Genomic DNA, 20,380 nt, shown 5'->3' on the forward strand with positions numbered 1-20,380 from the left:
AACATGCCATGCCTGAACCTCCTTTTCGTGCCTGGTCTTTGCCTGTGCTGTTCCTTCCACTGTGGATTGAGATTTCTCAGGGGTTCTATTCATCCTTCAATGCCCAATTCAAACTGGACCTTTACCGCTCCTTGCTGAATATGGGCACAAGACATCCCTCTGTCTCTGCTTCTTCAGGGTCCATTGCTGTTACCTCCGCTCAGTGATGACACGACCCCACCGACTTGTCACAACATCCACTGTGTCTAAGTTTCTCCCCACTAGGTGGCATGTGAGAGAATGCCCTTCTTCAAAGTATTTCCTGGGAATCCATTAGATCACAGGGCTGATTCAATTCAGGTTACTTTGAGATGGGAGCATTCATCCCAGATTATGTATGGGATACACAGTGTGATTGTGTGAGTGGATAAAAGTAGAAAAGTCAGGAGACTTGGTCAGAGATGCTACAGTCAAAGAAGGGATCCATAAGTGTGAAAGGCACCTGACTGCTGAGGGTGGGGGAACAGGCTGCCAACCAAGGAATTAACACAGTTTCCAGAGTCTGGAAAGGGTCTCACAGACAACCAGCAAGGATGGAGGACCTGAAACCTACAACTTCAGGAGGCTGGATCCCACCAATCTCTCTCACAAGCAAAAAGATGCTCTCACTCCTTGAGCTCCAGAGAAACACAGCCCTGCCAATACTTTGATATTAACACGGTAGACAGATGTTGGGCCTCTGACCTAAAGGGCTCTGAGATCTGAAGTGTGCACCTTTTAAGCCACTTATGGAACCATGTGGAGGCAGCCCTGGGAAACAGATCTGACAGGAATGCTTGTTGAAGATAGAGATCAGTTCTTTGACCCTGGACAGTGTCTAGCACAAAGCACATGAGCAACAAGGATGCCATTGGCTCAGTCATTGCATCACTGAGTTCTTCCATGAAGAAGGCAAATAAAGATTGACAACACTGAAACAGCTGTGACAGAAACATCATTGCAATTGGGCCCTCGCCAAATATCCCCACTTAACAAGAGACTGTCAGTATCACATACCTAAACACTGTCCTGTCTGGCGGTCCAGGTCAAAGCCATTTGTGCACTGTTGCTGTAGAGAGGGAGAGAAGACACAGACCAGGTCACTGACTTGCATTCTTCGTCACTACAAAGGCATCATAGAGCATTTGGGAAGTGGAGTAAGGGGCAAGGCACACGAAATACCCACACGTGGAGTAGATCTCTCTTTGGAAATGTTTTCTTACAATCATTGCATGCTTAGTGTTGTTTTTTCAAACCCCCTAAACCAGTGCTTTGTGAACCCCACTTTAGCACTTGTAGATTTTGTCATGACCAAGTGATGAGGAGCAGTAATGGCCTTGTATGAAGCTACCATGCAACAGCCCCTACTTCTAGGGAAGGAGACTCTCCAGTGCTGTCCACCTCTCCTTCATAGAACCCCCCCCAAAATAAACTCTTTGTTCCCTATGAAATTCTCCCCCTGAATCCAGCTGTATTCATAAAACAAAAGCTATTCAAAAAAGATGTGGCCCATTTTCTTAGCAAAGATGATTGGGGCATTTCTTTATTTCAATTTCAGCAGGACAGTGACATAAAGGATGCATTTTGGCAAACGCAGAGAGTTGTGATTTTATATGTAACTTGAGCTATAACCATACATACTTTTTTTGTTGTTTACTTTTGTTTTACTTTCAAGACAAAAGTTTCATTGTGTAGCCCAAGCTGGCCTTGAACCTGTGGTCTTCCTGCCTCTGCTTCTCAAGTGTTGTGAACGTTTGTGTTTTTGGTTGTGGGTTGAGCCATCTTTCCAGCCCTGACTTTGAACTTTGAAAATGCTGAACTGGGAACAATTTGAGGACCCCTTGCAGGTGACTGGAGGCTGACGCAGGAATGAGGTCAGGGTCTAGGATTATGGTACTCCCGTCTCTAGGCACACCTCCGGCCTCCAGGTCAGGCTTCCCTGGGCTGTAGGGTGATTTGTGGGGATGCTGAGCTTGGCCTGTGCTACAGCTGAAGGTCCCAGATCTTAGAGCCTGGGGCAAAGGACCCAGAAGAGCCTGGGGTTTGTACCACAGAACCCAGGAGACCAGGTTCCAGCCCTGCTCTCCAACTCAGTGCCAGGGAAGAAGGGGCTCAAGCCACTGGTTTAGCCACTGTGTTATTCTCACGCCCTTCCTATCTCCAATGGCCTGAGTGTACCTAATGGCCTTTGAATGTACGTCTTAATTCTTCCCCTTGCCTCACCCCAACATAGTTTTCAGTGTTAGGATCAAACCTTGCTCATGCTGGGCAGGTGCCCTGCCCTTCCCCGCCTGCAGTCCCTCAGCCTTCCTCAGAGATGGGGCTGTCTTTATTTCTTCTCCAAGAAGGCACACAGAAGGACTACTCTGAGCCATCTAGACCAATGGTTCTCAACCTTCCTCACGCTGTGACCCTTTCATACAGTTCCTCATGTTGTGGAGACCCCCAACCGTAAAAATTATTTTTGTTGCTCCTTCATAACTGTAATTTTGATACTGTTATGAATCTTAATGTAAATATCTGTGTTTTCCCATGGTCTTGGGTGACCCCTGTGAAAAGATCTTTCAACATCCCCTCCAAAAGAGGTTTCGACCCACAGGTTTCGACTGCTGATCCAGAGGAACCCTCCCACATTGCTTAGGACTAACATGCCTGGTCCAGCCTTCCCTGTAGCTTTCCAAATGAGATGCTGCAACTTCTCTCAGACCCTCACCTTGAACCCAACCTTATTGCCCCTTTCATACTCCTTCCAGAAGGGATGCCCTTCACTCCAGGCAGCTGAATTACCCAATCCTGCACACTTACATTGGGATGTTTGGGTAAACTCCACTTCCTCCCCATTTCTTTCACTAGGTGTTGTATGGGTGGAGACACACACTGACCTACCCCTGGGGGCCCTTTTTGGGCATCCTAGGAGCACCCTAAAAAAAAACCCACCACATTGAACTATCATTTAAGTTCAAGTGAGTCTCCCTGAGGGGCACAAATGAGGTGACAAGATCTCGTTTAAACACTATTGGTGTTGGATCCAGGATACTGAGATCCAATTCTGGCTTTGCCACTTGGAGCCTACATCACCCTGACCCAACCTCAGCCTCCTAGTGCCTGGGATATGATCTGTGAATATTATGGAGGGTATTGAGTGACCTGCAGGTGCCTCTCATTCCTGTAATCCTGGGATTCTAAAACACATGCCTGGACTCCCTCACCCTAGCTTGGTGACATGCTTCTGGACAACTTGAAACCTTACCTGTGCATTCCCAGAGTGTGGAAGCCAGAGTGCCAAGATGGCAACCATGAGTATCCTGTGGGAGGCAAGAAACTAAGAGTGAGTGCCAAGGGATGCTTATGTCTAGGAAGCCTGGATCTCCTGCTACCCAGGCATTTAGATGGTGGCTTTACCATGTGCTTGCAAATGGAGAGGGCACACTCAGCAGAGCCCAAGGGGGCCTCCAGACCCCTAATCACACCACAAGAACCAGCCTCTTATGCTTGCTTTATGTGTTAGGATAGTGAGTTAGGTCACGTACTTGAATACAAGCGTTCACTACTTAGGAAGAAAAAACAGAGACCCACAGCTGTGGCATCAACCAGTTGTCTTGGCCTTTCATCATTCTGCATGGAATCTGCCTGGGTTAAACATTATGTAGACATGACCACAGAGCCAAGAGCCACCGTGTCCTCAAACCACAAAAGCTAGAATGTGAGGTGCTTTGTGTTCAAAGGAAATCACTGAACTAGAACTTGGAGCCCTCAGTCCGCACATGTGAATACCCAGGTTTGAGGGGCCCAAGAACCCAGAGTCCAGCCTAGCATGTAGTTCATGAGAACTGCCACCCCAGGGAGTAAAAGACTGAGAAACCCATGCAATCCCCAGAAGAAAGGCAGTGGGAAACAGCAGGAAATGCCATGACACCCTGGCACAGCCAACATGGCCACCCACAAGCCAGTAAACATCTTTGCCTGTGGGTAATTTGGTTCTTTACTGTGGCCAAGCTTTTGTCTGGTAAAACTGTAGTCACCAGCATGCTTTAAAACTTCAAAGTCTATGTCACTCATACCCATTAAGATGGCTATTTGTGCACTGTGCTCATATTGTGTGTGTGTGTGTATGTGCACGCGCGCGTGTATGTATGTTGACATGTGTGGGTGCATATGTGTAAGTGCATATGCACACGTGTGTGTGTGTTCAGATGAAGGCCAGAGGCTGGCAACCAGTGCCCTCCTCAAGCACTCTTTACCTTACATACTGAAGCAGGGTCTCTCACTTGCACCCAGAGCAATCAAGCACTCATACACATAAAACAATGTTTTTAATCTTAAAAAAAATTACAGAACAGAAAACAGCAAGTCCAGGAGAATGTGGACAGATCACAGTTCTTGTGCATTGCTGATGGGAATGTAAAACTGGTGATCCAGCAGGCCCAGAGCGTGTTCCCCAGAAAATTGAGTCCAGGACCAGACAGACACATGTACACTCATGTTCACAGCAGTATTTTGTACAATAACCAAAAGGTAGATACAATGCAAATGTCCACACAGGAATGACTAAACAAAATGTGCGCATGAGCACATGCACACACACACCACACACACACACACACACACACACACACACACACACGCACACACACATGCATGAGCAAGTATTATTCAGACTTAAACTAAGTGGGACATGACACAATATGGAAAGCTGGGTACATTACTATGTGCCTGTAGTCCTAGCTGCTCCAGAAGGCCAAAGTGGGAAGGTCACTAAAGCCTAGGAGTTCAAGGCTAGCCTGAGCAATATAATGAGATCCTATCTAAAAAAAAAAAAAATTAAACAGTGCAAAAAGCCAAATGGTGGCTCAGCAGGCAAGGGATCTCGTCGTCAAACCTGATGACCTGATGACCAGGACCCACAATAGCAGAAGGAGAGAACCAAGTCTTAAAAGTTATCCTTTGACCTCCACACACGCACCATAACAATATGCCCCAATAAATAAATAAATAAATAAATAAATAAATATAATTAAAATACAATGAAGAAAAGGTGCAACAAGAGGGATGAACCATGAGGACATCACACTGTGGAATAAGTGACTCACACAAAACAGTGTAGAATTCAACTTGCTTCATGGACCCAGAGTTGTTAGACTCTGAAATAGAAAGCAAAATGGTAGCTCCCAGGGCCATGAGTGTTGAATAGGTGCATTGTTTCTTTCATTTTCTCCCCTTCTTTCTTCTGTTTGTTTTGTGGCTTGGGGTGCTGTTTTGTTTTTGAAACAAGGTCTTGCTCTGTAGCCCAGGCTGACCCACAACTCACAATATGGCCCAGGCTGTCAATTTGTGACAGTTGTTTCTCAGCTTCTTGAATGCTGGGATTACAAGCCACAAGCCACTACAGCCAGCTGTTTCTTTCTTTCTTTCTTTCTTTTTTTTTTTTTTTCCGGTTTTTCGAGACAGGGTTTCTCTGTGTAGCTTTGCGCCTTTCCTGGAGCTCACTTGGTAGACCAGGCTGGCCTTGAACTCACAGAGATCCGACTGGCTCTGCCTCCTGAGTGCTGGGATTAAAGGTGTATGCCACCACCGCCCGGCTCTATTTTTTTTTCTTTCTAAGACAGGGTCTCATATGTAGCTCAGGCTAGCCTCCAGCTGGCTATGCAGCCCTGTGTTTTTTTTTTTCTTTCTAAGACAGGGTCTCATATGTATCCCAGGCTAGCCTCCAACTGGCTATGCAGCCAAAGCTGGCTCTGAACTCCTGATTCTCCTGCCTCTACCTCCCAGATGCTGGGGTTACAGATGTGCACCATGGCACAGGGGAGGGTATGAGACCTGTTTTGCAGGATAAAAAGTCATGGAGTCATCACATAGCCAAGTGAATGTATGCAGCTCAATACAAAAGGTATGCAGATGCAGGGGTCTAGTCGGTTACTAGTGTTGTTCAGTTTGCTAGCATTTACCGACAACTATTGCTTGAGCATAGATACTGGGCAGAAGAGCTCCAGCGCTGTGGCCCAGATGCCATCCACCTGAGCTGGCTGAAGTCTCGCTTTGATGAGAATGCCAGAAAAACCCAATGGGTGCTGAGAGTCAGGCTGAGGGAAGAGGAGGAAAGTCAGAGGAGGTGTCCTAGAGAAGAGGATCTTGAATGTTTCTCAGCATGGCTTTGAACTTGGGGACCTGGTTGACCTGGTTGGAGTCTGAGGCTTGTTACTGCCATGCTACACCATGGCTCTATTGCCCCCCTGCCTTCTCAGAATGAGTGCTTAGGAGATGACCAGCTCATTGACTCCCTGTCACATTGCTCAGGAGAAACAGCAGTAAGTATGTAGAGAACTAAAGAGACACCCAGATAAAATTGAGCCTGATATACTAGAAGATGCAAGCCCACTTCCTTCATGTAGTCCCGGATCCAATCCTGGGGAGACAAGTTTTCCGTTTCCTCTAATCGCCTATGTGAGCCAGGTTCTCCAACACTGGAGACAGCTCTGACCTTATAAAGTACAGAGCCAAATCCAGGGCTTTTTGATATTTGCAAGAGCCAGACTTTATATCTGGAAGGAATGAGAGAGAACAATAACAAATTTATTTTCCAGTCTGTATATTATGAATTTCAATGTTTTCCTGTTTCTTCACATCAAGTTTCCTTTCAGGTGGTTATAAAATCCTGTCTCGTTTATGTTGGAGACGGAACAGCTTGACTGTATGCAGTGGAGTTCAAGAGCGACTGGAAAAGGCATGCTAATCCTACCAGCTTCTCCCCTACCCCACTCCCCATTCCTTCTGGCTAGAGCCAGCCCAGGGCCAGCCAGCCCCAAGTCCAGCCTCCTGGAAGAGCCATGGTTGGGTCCTGGGGGCCAAATAAGCTCCAGGCTAATGGAGAGGCTTTCCAGAAGGAAATAGTACCCAGCTCTGCTGCTCTCGCATCAAGAATAGCTGTACCTTGTCATGAAAGCCCTAAAAAAAAACCTCCAAAAATGAAGCATAATTAATACCAGAGAGGGGAATCTGTGTCTCAAAGCTTTTCTTTTGAATCTGGGTCTGCCATCCCCCTCCCCCGCGAGCCCCTCCTCCCAAAAAAGAAAGTGAATGAAGACAGACCCTCCAACTCTCCAAACTGTCTGTCATTGACAGACATTGCTGACCTGGGATGCAGAATGACAATATTACTATGGCTTACCATAATACAGCTCAGTTTGTAATAGCATGCATGCACCCCTCCCACATGCAAACACACACAGAAAAAGTGTGTAGTTCTGTGCAGGGCAGCTACGTTTTCAAGAGACGCTGGAGAAAGGCAGAACAGATGTCATCCTTAAAGTTCCTCAAGGCTCAAGGATTACTTGACTGGAATTGCAATTTCCGCAAAGAACAGCAAAACATTTGCTTACATTCGTCTCTGTCTGCAGTGTCCGCTGTTCATTGGCTCCAAACTTCTGGGTCCCATGCCCTCTGTGAATCGCACACATAGAGCAAACGCAGCCAGGAGTGTTCTGAGACTCCCTCTGCTTCTCTCGCAGCCTTCACAGCAAAGCGATTGCTGGTGCCGTAGCCAGCGGTTTCCCAAATTTAAAAAATATGCAGTGTGATGTTTTGTAAAGTGCGCAAAAAGTTGCTGCTCTTTCCAAAAAGAAAGAAGAATGACACAGAGAGGTTGTCTGCAGCCCTCTGTCGAGATTCTGGCTCCTGACACTGTTAGAAAAATCCCCACTCCCAAACGAAGGCTTCGAGATGGAACCTTGAGCGGGCGCAGCTTTTTGTAATTAACAGTGTCATTGCATCACTAGCTAAACTCTTTTCCAGTGCTCTGACACGGGCGGAATCTCAGCCATAGCCATTTTCCACCCATCAGGTCTGGAGTTAGGTTTCCCGAGCCTGGAGAAAGACAGTCCCTGCAGCCTCCGGACCTACCTTTTGAATGCTGGCATGTCCAAGATGCGCGGGTGGAGAGGCGACGCGAGCAGGCAGGCTCTGCGGCGGCGGGAGCCGGGCGGCTTGGTTCCGGAGGGGCCGAGCGGGCTGCGCGGAGGGCCGGGGCAGTGCCGGGTGCTGGGAGCCACTGCAGAGCCCTCGCCGCCGGCACCTGGTTTCGCTTAACCCCCTTCAGTAATTCAGCATTAAACCAATTGGAGGAGGAATGTTAAAAATGAACACTTCATTTTCTAAGTATGTTAAACAATGCAAATGGGGCCTCGGTCTGGACACAGCTGGTTCAGATTACAGCGCTCACCAACTGGCTAGACTCCTCACAACAATCTTGGGGCGTCTGCCAGGGCCAAGTGCTTGCTCGGCGGCGCTGGGAGGGGAGCACGACAGAGCAGCGCGGTACTGGGGGGCGCCCGGCCTCCCCTGGGCGGAGCAGGAGCGCGAGGGGGAGTGTCATCAGGCCCTGTAGCAGCACGGACTTGAACTCACTACCAAGGGCTGGGACATATGGGGCAGAAGAAGGGAGGCCGTAGGAGATCAGAACTTCTCTCCTTGGCGGCCCTCACCTTGTTCTCCTTGGCTTTTTCTTGCTTTGATCAGTGTCTCTGGCCTTCAAAGTAAGAATGGTGAGCTATACATGCGCCCTGGAAGCCCTTTCCTCTTCTCTACTCTTCTCCCAGCCTCTACTCTTTTTCTTCTACCTTCCCTCCTTTTTGTTTTCTAGCACTAGAACCCGCTCTTTCAAGTGCAAAAGTGCCCAAGACACTACTCTCCAAAAGATGAGACCAGTTGGCTGCGCAGCAATCCTTCCTAGTCTGCATCTTCTTTGGGGCCCCCTCGGCTGCCGCCGACCTACAGTTCAGAAAGCTCACTCCAGAGGTCCCTTCTCCTCACTCCAGAGGTCCCTTCTCCTCACTCCAGAGGTCCCTTCTCCTTACTCCAGAGGTCCCTTCTCCTTACTCCAGTTCCGTGCAGTAGGAACTAGCTCTGTTTCCTTGGAGATGGGGATAAGAGAGGTTGGGTGACCTCTCCATTGTCACACAGCTATCAGAGACACCACTGAACCTCCGAAGTCCACATCTTTATTTAGTCTTTTTGAAGGACACTCACTGTTTTAAGGAAATGGAATCCTACTCTAAAACCTCATTAGGCTAAACAAGAGCAGCTGGACATTAAGGCTGTAGAAGCTCAGCATCCAACTGGCCTGACCTATCCCCCCCCCATGCCCACCCCCGTGTGTGTAACGTCTAAGAATAAACCACTTTTAGGTACATCTCATTCACAAGGCTGTGCATCCTTCCCATTGTTCTAACAGCTAGGATTATAAACAACCTTAAGGTCTACCAATACGGCACCAGGGGAGCTAAATAAAGAGACTTTCAGGATTGGAAAATAAATGAGAGCAATCTAACAAAAATAGGCAGATGCCGAAGTGTGCATACTGGCCAGCTCCATCTACGGAAAATCCAAAGCCAGGTGCTCCTGATGGTAACTTCTGACCAAGATGCAGACTCAGGCTTCATGAAATTGTGCTGCAACATTTTTTAACATGCTTAAGAGGCTCCCTATACACTAATATTGAAAGATTTCCAATATCTTTTATATTTCAAATAGTAGAATGTTGACAGTCGCATAGATCAATCTAGTTGATTAATATAAAAAGTATGATTGTAGTGGATGAAAAGATGACTCAGCAGTTAAGAGCACTGGCTGTCTTCCAAAGGACCTGGGTTCGATTCCCAGTACCCACACCACATGATGGCTCAAAAACACCAATAACTTCAGTTCCAGGGGATCTGATGCCCTCTTCTGACCTCCAGGGGCACTGTGTGCATGTTGTGCCCAGACATACACAGCAAAAACACCCATACACATACAATAAAACTTTAAAAAATAAAAATAAACAAATAAATGTAGTCTAAAACTTTGTAAAAGCATGATTGTGGAAGGAAAAAGTCAATGAGATCAAAACTATAAAAAGTAAGTTGTAGAACTATGTGTGAACCATGCCACATTTGTGTAGTTAATCTCTCACTGCACATAGTTTTAAACCATATCATAGGTATATAAAGACAGGAAAACACAAGGTGCATAAGGGATCATGACTGACTTTGGTTTTAAGCCTCCATTTTTTTCAATAAATTGTATTATTTAATAAATATTATTTGTTTGTTTTTTAATTCATTTTACATTCTGACCACAGTTTCCTCCCCTCCTCTGTAACTAGAGTTTTCCTGCCTTGCCCACAGTCAGGACAAATCTTTGTCACCTGCCAGTCCCACAGCTGCTCAGACCCAACCAAGTAAACACAGAGACTTATATTGCTTATAAACTGTATGGCTGTGGCAGGCTTCTTGCTAGCTGTTCTTATAGCTTAAATTAATCCATTTCCATAAATCTATACCTTGCCACGTGGCTCGTGGCTTACCGGCATCTTCACATGCTGCTGGTCATGGCGGCGGTGGCAGTGACTCCTTCCGCCTTCCTGTTCTTTCTTTTCTACTCTCTGTTAGTCCTGCCTATACTTCCTGCCTAGCCACTGGCCAATCAGTGTTTTATTTATTGACCAATCAGAGTAATTTGACATACAGACCACCCCACAGCACTCCTCTCCTCCCATTCCCTTTCCCTTATCTTCCCCCGCCCCCAGCCCCCCACTCCCGAATCCACTCCTCCTCTGTTTCCGTTCAGAAAAGGGCAGGCCTCCCATGGGTATTAACAAAGGCATGGTGCTCCACTTTCTCCTCAGTGTACAAATGGGTGCTTGATCATGCTAGGTAGGAGCTCTATCACTGAGATACATCCCCAGCCCACATCCTGGGTTCTTTCAACTAGTCAACAAGTATCACATGATGCAGAGACAACCTTGTCTATCTTCTCCCCAGGCTGCATCCACCTGGTCCCTGCTGAAGCTGCACCAATGAAGACCAGCTGTGCCACACTGACAGCATCCTCTATCCACTATTCTTAACTTTGAAGTGTGCTACATATGTGTCCTTATTACATTTTAATCTGTTATTCAAACTCTTTTTCTTTGCAAATTCTGTTATCAAAAGTACTAAGTGTGACCCCCACGTGTGACAGCCATACATCTCCACAAGGTAAGTCACCTTTGACATGGTCAGTTCCCTGTTGTGGAATATTAGTTGAAGATGTGTTACATTCGTTTATGTTGTGGCATACTTGTTTAACAATGCAAAGACGCATTGCGTTCCTTTATGTTGCATTTGTTTAACTCTGTGAAGCTGTATTACTCTACCTGTCTAAAATACCTGATTGGGCTAATAAAGAGCTGAACGGCCAATAACTAGGCAGGAGAGAAAAATGGGCAGGGCTTCCAGACAGAAAGAATAAATAGGAGAAGAGAGGAGGACACCAGGGGCCAGCCACCCAGCCAACGGAGTAAGAAGGAAAGAAAAGTATATAGAATAGAGAAAAGTAAAAGTCCAGAGACAAAAGGTAGATGGGATAATTTAAGTTAAGAAAAGCTGGTGAGAAATAAGCCAAGCTAAGGCTCAGCATCCATAAGTAAGAAGTCTCTGTCTCTGTGTATTTGTTTGGGAACTGGGTAGTGAGCCCCTAAAGAGAGATAGAGGGGGAGGGGAAAACAACTACAGTTCCCCATGAAGCTGTTGGAAGGGCAGTTTCCGGAGTGGAGTTCTCTGTCATTGGCCCCTTCTCTTTTTCCATGGCTTGGAGCTGCTGCTGCTGGTGCAATTCCAAGGACCACCACATCCTCACCTCAATGTCAGGTTGTTCAAGTGCCATCTCAGCTTCCCTGTGTGTGCCAGTCTCCACAATCCTGCCTCTCCTCTTCAGTCCATGCCAGGCCACTCCTTCTACCTCACAAGCATTGCACTTCCAAAAACTGGTCATCTGGCCCACAGACTGTGAGAGATCCTGTCAAACATCTGATAACATCAAAGCACATTAGCTCCGGCACTTCCTGGTCACCCAAATCTATTTTTAACAATCAAAAGAGGATGTGGGTGTAGCAGCTCACACCCTCAACCCCAGCAATAGAAGACTGAGCAGGAGGACCACTGGAAGTTGGAGCCAAGCCTGGGCCACATCGGGAGTTCCTGGCCATCTTGGACTACAGAGTGAACGCTAATTTCAAATACAACTTCCTGCCCTCCAGAAGGAGACAGGGAGAGATAGAGAGGGTGGGGAGGGAGAGAGGGAGGGAGGGGAAGAGAGGGAGGAAAAGAGGGAAAAAGAGAGAGAGAGATACAGACAGACAGACAGGGCAGAGATAGACAGGGACAGAGACAAGGAAATGAGATCCTTTGATGTGAACAGTTTGGTGACCCTTGCTGGCCTCTCAGATCACTTCCTTAACTTGGTGTTTTTCTTTTTCACTTGCAAAGTAGGGACCCCCATACCTTCCCACCTCCCACCATTAGAATCAAATGCCATCCTAGATATAAAACTGTGGCCTAAGCAGAAGAGCTCGGCACCTGCGGAAGGGTCCTTCGTGCCCTGTTTCAGTCCAATTTGATCACCATGCTGAGGCTACAAGACAGATGAGTAACTTTTTTTTTTTTTTTTAAGTGGCATGGCAGGTTTGGGGATACTCAGTTATACATTTGATAGTACAGATCACTATTAATGTAAACCATTACCTCACCCTCCATTGAAAATGAATTCCATCAAAATGCCCTTCTGGGAGTAAGTGTGGAAAGGGGGTTTACTGAGTGTCTGTCACTGTCTAGTTAGTCTCTGCTCCCTCTTCTCTGGTCTCCACTGCTTAACTGCTTAAAAGTGGAGCTTTATGTTAGAGATGAAGAAACAAACCATTGGGTAGGGATGTAGAACAATGGTAGAATGCTGGCCTAGCTGCTCGAGGTCCTGGGTACCACCCCAGAAGAAGGAGGGAGACAGGGAAGGAGGGAAGGAGGGAGGGAGGGAGGGAGGGAGGGAGGGAGGGAGGGAGGGAGGGAGGCAAGATAGAAGGTGTGCACCTGAGCAATAAGGGCTCACAAATACTGAGCACAGACTGCAGCCAGAGGCCTGTTGGATCTGGAGCTCTCCCTCCTCCACGATGGCTCAGCTACGTCTCTAAGAAACAGCTGTTAGTTTGCCTGTTCCTGTGACAGGCCAACTTTATTTACTGTCATGCAGAACAAGCTGCTATCATTGCTATTGCAGAAGACCCAAATTCAGTTCCCAGCACCCAGGAGGTGGCTTACAATGGTCTCCAGCTCCAGGAGATCCAGCGCCCTCTTCTGGCCTCCACAGGTACCAGGCATGCATGGAGTACTTGAACACCAGGCAAAATGCTCATACACACAAAATAAATCTTTTTAAAAACTTTTTAAATGGTATGCTGCTGACTACTTTTTGTTCCTGAGTATTGATCTGTTTAAAAGAATCCAGAGAATTGTCTATAGGTATTTATTCTTCCCATTTTCCAAAAACACTATATTGGATGTTAGAATTCTATTATTATTATTTTTAAATTAGTCTTTTGGGGTGAATTGTCAATTCATTCATAGAGAGATCTCCCAAACAGGAACATACTGTAGTTATCCATTTACTAAGACTTTTTCAACACCCTCCATATGAAGCTTCATGGATTCTTTTCCGGAGTTACCCATCCACTCACTTGACCATTCACTCACCCAAGTGCTTCCTAACTAAGTACAGTGACCTATGAACTCACAGGCTTTCCAAGTCAGACCAACTTGGCTTTGTCTTGTCCACTATTTCTTCTCTGTGAGACCCTAAGATAGTTCTTTAAGTTCATTGAGCTTCAGCTTTCTGCTGTAAAGTGGGACAAAGATGTATCAATGTTTAACAGATAGTGCCTATCAGCAGGCACCAGCACATAGGGCCCTCCGCAAAGGTATAGCAGGTACCAGTAGATGTGGCCCTCAGCAAGGAGTAAGTCTCTCTCTCTCTCCCTCTCCCTCTCTCTCTCTCTCTCTCTCTCTCTCTCTCTCTCTCTCTCTCTCTCTCCCTCCCTCCCTCCCTCCCTCCCTCCCTCCTCCCTCCTCCCTCTCTCTCTTCCTTCTTTCCCCTGTGTGTGCCTGGTACCCCTGGAGTCCAAAAGAAGGTATCAGGTCCCTGAGGCTGGAGTTACAGACACTAGTGAGCAGCCTGATAGGGTGCTGGGACCCAAACTTAGTCCTCTGTAAAAGCAGCAAGTGTTCTTAACCGCTGAGCCATCTCTCCAGCCCCTGCTTTCCTTTTTAAGCACAGGCAGGCACTGGTTGGTTGAAAGTTCAAGTAGAGGTGTCCAGGTCTCAGCGTGTTAAGAGAGGGTGGTATATACAAGGGACTGGCACCAAAACCAATAAAAAACTAATGTGCAGAGGGGCTGATTTACCCCAAATGGAAGACGCCAAAGCTGTCAGAACCGGGGCTTCCAACCCCCCGCCCCAGGATCCTTCTCCCACCACACTTTTGGGCTTCACCTGTGTGTGTGTGTTTGTTTTAATTCTGTTTATTTTTCTGGTGCTAGAGATTGAAGCCAGAGGCTCCAGCATCGCAAACATGAGCAGGATGTTGGGATGTTCTGCGCATGCCTGGAATTTCCTAGTAATTCGGCAAACCATGGAAATGCCTTTCCCGGATTGTTTTGCCAACTGCGTTTTAACATATAGTTCTGTAAACAAAGAGCTTCCATGGTGCTCCAGACGCAGGTTTAGGATTAGCCAAGGTCAGGCTTCCATTTGTAATCATGTCTGTTTCATTCCCCTCTGTCTGTTCTCTGACACAGCATGGATTGAGGTTTGGACATGTAACACATCTAACTGTTAAATGGTGTGATGTTCAAATGACTTCCTTACCTACCTACAATCCACATGGAATGAACCGTAGGAGTGGCTCCTAGATTCTTGAATTTACCAGCCCAGAAAGAGCAGCCTCTTAAAAAAAAAAAAAAAAAAAAAGGAAAAGAAAAAGAAAAAGAAAAAGAAAGGAAAGCAGAAAAACTGGGCCGGGATACACCTTTGATCCCAGCACTTGGGAGGCAGAGGTAGGTAGAGCTCTGTAAGGACAGTCAGGCCTACATAGAGACCTTGTCCCAAACAGATAACAACAACAGCAACTGAGTGTGGGGCCCTGGGGAGATGGTTCAGTTAGTAAACCATGTATGAGTGCCGGAGCTCAGATCCCCAGGACCCAGGTAAAAAGCTGGGCATGACAGTATGTACCCGTTACACCTAGCGCTGGCAAGTCAGAAACAGAGAATTCTTGGGGTTTGCCAGCCAGCCTTGTGAGCTCCAGGCTCAGTAAGAGACCCTGCCTCAAGAAGTAGAGAGCAACTGAAGAAAGCACCCCAAGTTAACCTCTGACCCCCATACATACATGCACACATGTGCATACTCACTTGCATGTGCATACACAAAACCATACACATACACATATGTACATACTCACCTGCATACATACAAACACACACACACACACACACACACACTTACACACTCACCTGCATGGCATACACACAAAAACATATACATACTTGAATACTCACCTGCATACACACACACACACACACACACACACACACACACACAAGAATACTAACGTACATATACATACACGCAATACCCCCCCACTCACGTAATGAACAATATTATGCTTTTTCTTTTGCCAAATAAAAATTAACATATATAACAACTATTATATATGACATCATCATATTTCATGAGGGAGGCTTTCAGCACCAATTGTAGGAAGGACAGACTCTCTTAGCTTGAATTTTTGACCTTATGAAACACACTGTGCTTATTTTTCTCATTCTTGGTGGGCTGAAGATCAGCCCAGATTGACATACGTTGTCCCAGTCAGCAAGTGTTCAGTCATAAACAGTGAGTTCTGTCCTAATGTGTATCAGCTCCCCACGAGTTACAGGCACCCCCAGCTGTTTCAAGCGGACCTCACAGCCTTGCCCACCCTGACTCTGTCCAGGCAGCTGTGCACAAATGTAAAGGTGTTTCCCATGTCTCTGCTTGCCCAGGAGCAGCAGTCTTTTGAGATGCCTGTTGCATTCATGCTCTCCAAGCCCTACCCCAACTGGTTCTTATCTTGTGATTGCAGGGGCATAACCAAGGAACCTGCATTTTAACAAACACCCCAGGCCATCCTATTTCTCAGCAACTCTGAGTGTTTTTTTTTTAATCAATTATTAAGTTCTGAAATTTGGATCTCACTCAAACTAATTTAAGTTTTCATCTAATAGCCATATGTGGCTAGTTGCTTTCCTATTTCTCAGCATGGCTTTAGCCCATGTGTTGACTGGTGGGGATGGGGATGGGGATATCCCTGGTCAGCCAGCCTAGCTGAATCAATGAGCTCTAGGTTCAGGGAGATAACCTGTCTCAAAAAAATAAGGCAGAGAGTAAATGAAGAAGATCCCCAACTTCATTCTTAGCAACTCCCCACCACACACACACACACACACACACACACACACACACACACACACACACGAGAGCAAGAGGGGGGGAGGGAGAAAGAGAATTGACATTTCTCTCATCAAAAATGAAGCCTCCATGGAGATATGATGGTGCATACCTTAGTCCATCACTGATGAGGCATAGGCAAGCTGATCTGAGTTCAAGACCAGTCTGGTCTACATAGCAAGTTCCAGGCTAGCCAAACTACATAATGAGATCCATTTAAAAAAAAAAATCACAAACAAAATGGACCCTCAAGTCAGGTATAATGGCACACACCTCCCAGCACTCCAGAGGCTAGAGAAGAGGACAGCACATTCAAGGCCAGCCTGGGCTACATACTGAATTAAAAGCTAGCCTGACTTACAATCTCTGTAATTCAATCAGACCTTGAATTTGTAAGACTACTTCCAACAAAACAAAAACCCATGAGCCTGCAACCATCTCAATCTACCCAGGGGAAAAAGAACAGCCAGCAGCGGTGGGATACTGTAGGGAGCTACTTACAAGTGTTGAAAGAGCTAAAGGCAAATGGAATGCTGAAGCAACCAGCCATATGCCACAGCAGACAGCCCCGGCCTGAAGGCTGGAAGGACCACTAGAGACCATGCCACAGAACCCAGGAGCCAGACCACCCACAGGAACCGGGATTGGAGTGAGAATCAGTCAGCCAGGGAGTCTGAGAAAGAATGTCTGTGGGACACAGAGTGAACACATCTAAACGTGGGGCCAAGGGGCAGCCACAGAAACCAAGCAATGTGGCATCTGGTGTGGAAAGGAAGACCTTTGATGCTGTCAGAAGCCTGAACCCCATGAGTGCAGGGCAATAAGGGGTGACTCAGAAGGCACACCAAAACACAGTGGGGAATAAATGAAGTCGATGTTTAATCCTGAGTACAGGTTTGTGCAAGTTCTGTCTTCTTTAGTGTTCTGTTTGCGAAGAGCCATGTATTTTTTAATTAAAATTTGTTTTACATTCAGTTTGTGTGTGCATGTGCATGTGTATGGGTGGGCACATGCATGCAACACAGCACACATGTGGACATCAGAGGACAATTAGTGGGAGACAGTTCTCTCCTTCCACTGTGTGGGTTACAGAGATCAATCCCAGGCACCAGGCTTGGCAGCAAGCACCTTTACCTGCTAAGCCATCTCTCTAATCCAGAATGGTATTTTAGTGAGCCAGGCTTGGTGGGGTTGAGACAGGAGTCTGGCCACTAAGATTGAGGCTAGCCTGGGCTAAGTAGTGAGTTCCAGGTGAGAGAAAGACTTTAAGTTTTCACTTATTTGTGACAAAATATGGCCTTGTCATTTCTCACTGTGTGTGAACATGCGTGGAGGTCGGCAGACTGTACTGTGAAGTCAGTTCTTTCCTCCCACTTTTACGTGGGTTCTGGAGTTTAACTTAGGTACCCAGGCTTGCACAAGTGCCTTCACTCACTGAGCCACCCCACTGTCTCCCCCTTTTAAGTATCCATCTGTGTGTGCACACTTGTTAGTGTATGTGCAAGTATGTTTGAGAAAGCCTGTCAGGCAGAGACCAGCAGAGGAGGCTGGGCGTCCTCTATGGCTCTTCATGTTTTCCTTTGGGATTACAGGCGTGCGCCACCACCGCCCCTCATGTTTTCCTTTGAAGCAGAGTTGTTTCCCAGACCCAGGGCTTATGTTATGGACGCCAACAGTCCCAGCAATCCTTCTGACTTCCACCCACTCAAGCTGGGATTACAACATGCAGTGGCTACCAGATTGTTTCATGGATGCTGAGATGTGAACTCCAGTCCGTGTGGCTGCATCATTGAGCCATCTTGCCAGACCAAAGTATGGCTTTCCTTTTTCTCTTCTCCCTGGATCTACTCTCCCTTTCTCTGGTCAACATGGTAATTGGTGGATCTGATGCCCAATTACTCTACCTGGCCACTCCATTCTAAAATGTCCATCTAACTGCACTGGATGCTTGCTGAATATGAAAAATTTACGACCACAAAAGGAGACATTTAATTTCAAGTTAGACTGTTTTGAGACAGTAGTCTTGAGGCAAGCTTTGCCGGGACAAATCTTTCAGGGCATAGCAAGATATTGATACCTGAGCCAGTCTTCTGCTCCTAGGACAATAGACGTGGGGCAACAGGAAATAGGATCAGATTATGAAATTCTAGTGATAGGGGTTGGGAATTTGGGACCATGACTGGAACTCTAGAGAAGCTGAGGGCCAGCCAAAGAACACCTGGTCACCTTCTGCAGCATCCAACATTGTTACATAAGTGACTGTGGAGTCTCCTCATTTCTAGACTTAAACGTGGCCTGTGTGACCGTTTCCACAATCCCAGTTTGCTGAGAGGTACACCCATCCCTGCTTCTTCCTGTTAGCAATGGATACCGCTTGGCTTTAGAAGCTCATATCAAAGCAAAGAAGATGCTGAGTATAGAGGCTTCTGGCCCAGGCCACACCCACAGGTGCTACCACAGGAAGCCCCATGCCTCCCTAGATTTGGAGTTTCAATGGGAACAGTCCTGGAGAGGTCAGGACTGGGAGAAGCAGCCACTGTTTGATGTCCATGTCATCCTACACAGAGGAACTCCAAGACTGCCTCCTTATTTGGTGTAGTTTGAAGTTGTGCTGCTGTAAAAATGCTTTAAACAGAAAAAGTAGATGGGAGTCTGAGATGAAACAAGAGCTGGTGGGCTTGGGATGATGTTGGTAAAGCTGGTGATGGGCATAGGACTTGCTGCTGTTCACTCCATTTGCGTCTGTGTGCACAGCTCTCATTTCAAGCCTTTTCCAACAGCACTGTTACGATGTGACGAGACCCATGAGCAAAAGCTCGGCACTGCTCTCTGCATTCTTTGGACACTCCTGAGGTTTCTGTACTTGCAATCACACTTTGAAGTTTCCGTGGGCCAAATCCAACATTTTGACCCACAATTTTTCTGACCTTTTGCTAAATGTGGGTCATACTTTCTTCTTTACATTTCTCATTATTTCTGGTTGAAAACTGGACAATTTTGGTTATACTATAGCAACTACTGATTCGTGTGTGTGTGTGTGTGTGTGTGTGTAATTTCTTCTAGCTTGACTAAATAATTTAACTTGGGCAGTCACAGGAAAGCATAGCTGCTCCTCCTGCTCAGTTTTACATTGTTTGAATTTCTAGTCTGACTTCCCGGGGTCAATTATGCTGAGTAGTCAGCCATGTTTGTTCTTGCTCAACCTGCAGTCCCTGCAGTTTCCACATGTAGTGGAGGGCTCTGTGTGCAAGTGGAGCAACCCATCAGGTCCACACACGTTGGCCCAGATCTCCTGCCTCCCACCCCCAGTCAGGCTGTGTCTGTCCCCTGCACCTGGTGGCTTACCCCTACCCAAGATCGCATCACCCCAGACTAGCTACAACTCTCTCTGGCAGGGCTGTAGTGGATTCCAGCTGGCCCACCACCCATCTCCTGCCTTCATTTCCAGCCCTGAGCCTATACCATTTCTGCAGCAAAGCAGCTGCTTTTCATGACCAGCTCAGAGTTTGGGAGAGAGGAGCCCAAGACAAGAAGAAAGGTCCTAGATTCCAAGAGTTCTTACCCAAGTGCACGCAGCTTTTCAGAAACTGTTTTCAACTTCTTGATTGCCCTTGTAAACTTTGAGACTGTCAATTCCCAGGGCCCTCAAGTGGTTGCCTTTTTGACAAGTCAGTTTGCTTTCTGCAGGAAGGACTGGTTGATCTCTTCATTATGGGCCATCCAGATCCCCCTAATGGGTCCTGGTATTTCACACACACACTGAAGATTGACAGCAGGGTAAATCTCAGCAAGTAAATCTGATGTCCAAGGTAGGAAAGAGACTGGGTATGGTGACCCAGGCTTGTGACCCCAGCACTGTGGAGGGATGAACAGGAGGATCTAGCAAGATCCTGTTTCATAAACAACACAACAGGCTGCCTCCCTGGTTAGGAGTGCTGAGCACTTTTCCAGGCGACTCCAGCTCAGTTCCTAGCACACAGAGGAATAAAAGTAAATCTTCAAAAACAAAAGTTTAGAAAATGATCAAATAACAAGAA

At 46.7% G+C, this 20,380-nt stretch overlaps 1 protein-coding gene across 2 annotated transcripts in view; it reads right to left on the reverse strand.

Annotated features, from left to right (window-relative positions):
• Fbln5 (fibulin 5) overlaps window positions 1-8,314 on the reverse strand; it is a 73,051-nt gene extending 64,737 nt beyond the window's left edge. The window contains exons 1-3 of one of the 2 annotated variants that reach the window (XM_028888269.2): window positions 7,915-8,314; window positions 3,269-3,323; window positions 1,036-1,087 (exon numbers count right to left, since the gene is read on the reverse strand). In XM_028888269.2, coding sequence (XP_028744102.1) covers window positions 1,036-1,087; window positions 3,269-3,323; window positions 7,915-7,931 — 124 coding nt within the window. In that variant the 5' untranslated portion in view covers window positions 7,932-8,314. Of the gene's footprint in view, window positions 1-1,035; window positions 1,088-3,268; window positions 3,324-7,394; window positions 7,872-7,914 lie in introns of those variants that run through there. The other variant, XM_028888268.2, reaches the window with a different exon arrangement.
• Window positions 8,315-20,380: the final 12,066 nt, after the last annotated feature.

Source organism: Peromyscus leucopus, chromosome 14, assembly GCF_004664715.2.
Source record: "Peromyscus leucopus breed LL Stock chromosome 14, UCI_PerLeu_2.1, whole genome shotgun sequence".
Lineage (NCBI taxonomy): Eukaryota > Metazoa > Chordata > Mammalia > Rodentia > Cricetidae > Peromyscus > Peromyscus leucopus.